At 36.0% G+C, this 2,852-nt stretch overlaps 1 protein-coding gene across 1 annotated transcript in view; it reads left to right on the plus strand.

The window, feature by feature from the left end:
- The first annotated feature begins 1,820 nt into the window (after positions 1–1,820).
- scyl3 (SCY1-like, kinase-like 3) overlaps positions 1,821–2,852 on the plus strand; it is a 12,276-nt gene continuing 11,244 nt past the window's right edge. Inside the window, exons 1-2 of the mRNA XM_015396317.1 lie at positions 1,821–2,096; positions 2,178–2,359. Coding sequence (XP_015251803.1) covers positions 2,192–2,359 — 168 coding nt within the window. The 5' untranslated portion in view covers positions 1,821–2,096; positions 2,178–2,191. The remainder of the gene's footprint in view (positions 2,097–2,177; positions 2,360–2,852) is intronic.

A 2,852-nucleotide genomic window follows, 5' to 3' on the forward strand; every position in this document is an offset into this window, starting at 1 on the left:
GATCTCTCTTTTTAATTTTCATCAGAACTCTGGCTGCAGCATTTTGGATCAGCTGAAGGCTTTTAGCTACGATTTGTGGACTTCCTGATAGTAAAGAATGACAATAGCCGAGCCTTCAAATAACAAATGCATGTACTAGTTTCTCAGCATCACCCCTGGACAGGATATTTGTAATTTTTGCAATATTCCTTAGATGATAGAAGGGAATTCTAGAAACCTCTTTTATATAGGAATTAAATTACAAATCCTGATCAAAATTAACCAAGATTTTTCACTTTTGTATCTGAATCCCATCCAAAAGAAGAGACTGACTAATCAACTTACTGGATATCTCCAATATAAGAGTAGTAGGAGTAATCCCAAGGGATAAATAAAGTTAAGTCTAAATGTGTTAGACAGTCATTGCTTTTTAATTTATGTTTCAAAAGCTTTATACCAACATTGAAATTACCAGTCAATAAGGTCATTTAAAAATAATTTAAGTGAACTTTATTTATCTCACATTGGGAAATTTAACTCTGCAATCAACCCATCCCCTTGGGGAGCAGTGGGCTGCCATCATGGGGCACCCGGGGAGCAATCGGGCGATAAGGGTCTTGCTCAGAGAGAGACCCAGGGTGGCAGTCTGTGGGGGTGGGTTTCAAACTCACAACCCCAGGATTCCAAGCTCTATGCCTAACCCTAACCTGTATAAGGTATATATTATAAAAATCAAATCAAATTATATAATAATCAAATCTATAAATCTATAAATAAAACTATATATATCAAATAGAAATCAAATCAAACTGAAATCAGATTGAAATGAAAGCCACAGCTATGTTTTTTAATCATTGATTTTTCTCTCTCTTGTAGCTAAAAACAGCAACAAAGTGCTTTATTGCTTTCTGAAAATGCTTCCAAAACCCAAACAACAAAATTTGTGAAAAAAAAGGGTCCCAACCCATGTTTTGAACCACCATAATTCTTAAAATTTTAAACAGCAGTAGCACATGTCAAACATACGGAAGATGGTTAGGGCCACTGAAATTATTTTTAAAAAGTTAACAGATTTTTACATTTTATTTCAGTTTCATATAGGAAAAAAAAGTCAGAATTCTGACTTTAATCTCAGAATTCTGACTTTTTTTTCTCAGAATTCTTACTTCAATCTCAGGATTCTGACTTTTTTTTCCTCAGAATTTGACTTTAATCTTAGAATTCTGACTTTTTTTCCAGTGAAATAAAATTTTTAAACCAGTTAACTTTTCTTAGTTTTTCAGTAGCCCTAATCCTCTTCAGTACAAACACATAAACTGAAATTAGGGAATAAAATGTCCTAAACTATCCATCTTAAAAGTGTAACTTACATGCACAATATCTGTGCATGTAGTTTACAAACATGTAGACACAGTGAAATAAATACTGTTGTGGTGTTTTTTTAATAACAAAAAATTATTATCTAAACGTTTATTCAAACAAAACGTCGCTTAGTTAGTTTGGACCAAATGTAGCAACGAAGTTTTTTTTTTTTTTTTTCAAATATTAGTTTCTTTTTCCCGTTTCTCTGCACCATGTGGTAGTCATCTGCTTTATCTCACACCACTCGGTTGCAACCATTTAGTAAAAATTTAGGGTGTCAGATGTATATGTGTGGAGTAATTAAAACTAGCTCATTGTGAAATTTCTCAGATTTTATGTTTTATATAAATTAAAATGTCACCTATTAATATTTTCTAAATGATTTAACCATCAATTTCAATTTTCCCCTCCTGTATAATCACCTATATTTTATTTTGTCTTCCTGTTCTCCCCTGCCTGGTTGTTTGGTCGTTCCCGGAAGTTTCTGTGTTTACAGCTGCCCAGGGTTGTAGCTGCGGGAGCAGTGGTTTAACGAAGATTAAATGGAAGTTGTTTTATACGTTTCTACAGACGAATAACATGCTAAAGTGCGTGCTTGTATTACCAGCAACCCTTGGTGAAAATCACGATTTGGAGGATTGAGAGCTCTGGCCATGTTGGCTAACGTTGCTACGAGGTTAACGCGCGAGACGACAGTAGCAGCAGCTGCTAATTGAACAGAGCGGCTACCTGGTCCATCCAGTCCAGGAAGTTAGGTATGTCCGCCTCACCCTTCAAGTAGGTGTACGTGGATAAAACACTCAGTCATACCGGTTTATGGCTCTGTATTGTGGCAGGAGGAAGCGGGGTCATGGGTGCGGAGAGCAGTGCGGTGCGGAGCTGCACTCTGCTGGAGGAGCCGCTGCTGACTCTGCCATCCGGACCCACCATGTACTCCGCGGTTCTCCAAGACGGGAAACCTGCCTCTGTGTTTGTCCATAAGATGGGTAATGAAGACAATGTCAACAAAGCTGCTAAGGTGGGCAAAGCACTAGACATTCATCTGGGGAGTTTCTGCAACATTTGCCTTTCTTACTCCACTATAGTGCTAGCATTGATTCACCTGCAAAACAATATATAATATTAAATTTAATGTTCGTCTTTATCTGTTTAAGATTATAATATCAGCTACAAAAATGCATTTAAAACACAAAGCCTGATACAGAGGAACATATGAAAGTTTGAGATTTTCAGAAGTCTTTACTTTTACCAACTTTACTGCTTATATCATAGGACTAAATTGCTCATAAGTTTGCATTAAAGTGCAGGGAACTGCAAAAATAATAATCAAACATTAATTTGCAGGATGTTTTTAGTCCTACCACAAAATGACCTGCTAATTACTCCAGTGACTAGTCCTGTTATTATGAACCCAGTGTAAAATGTAATGAATCAAAGTGTGTCATCAATGCTTTACACTTAAAGCTACAGTGTGTAATAATTACAGGGATATAAAGTCAGAAATTTAATAT

The sequence above is a fragment of the Cyprinodon variegatus genome, unplaced genomic scaffold (genome assembly GCF_000732505.1).
Source record: "Cyprinodon variegatus isolate N-32 unplaced genomic scaffold, C_variegatus-1.0 Scaffold790, whole genome shotgun sequence".
NCBI lineage: Eukaryota > Metazoa > Chordata > Actinopteri > Cyprinodontiformes > Cyprinodontidae > Cyprinodon > Cyprinodon variegatus.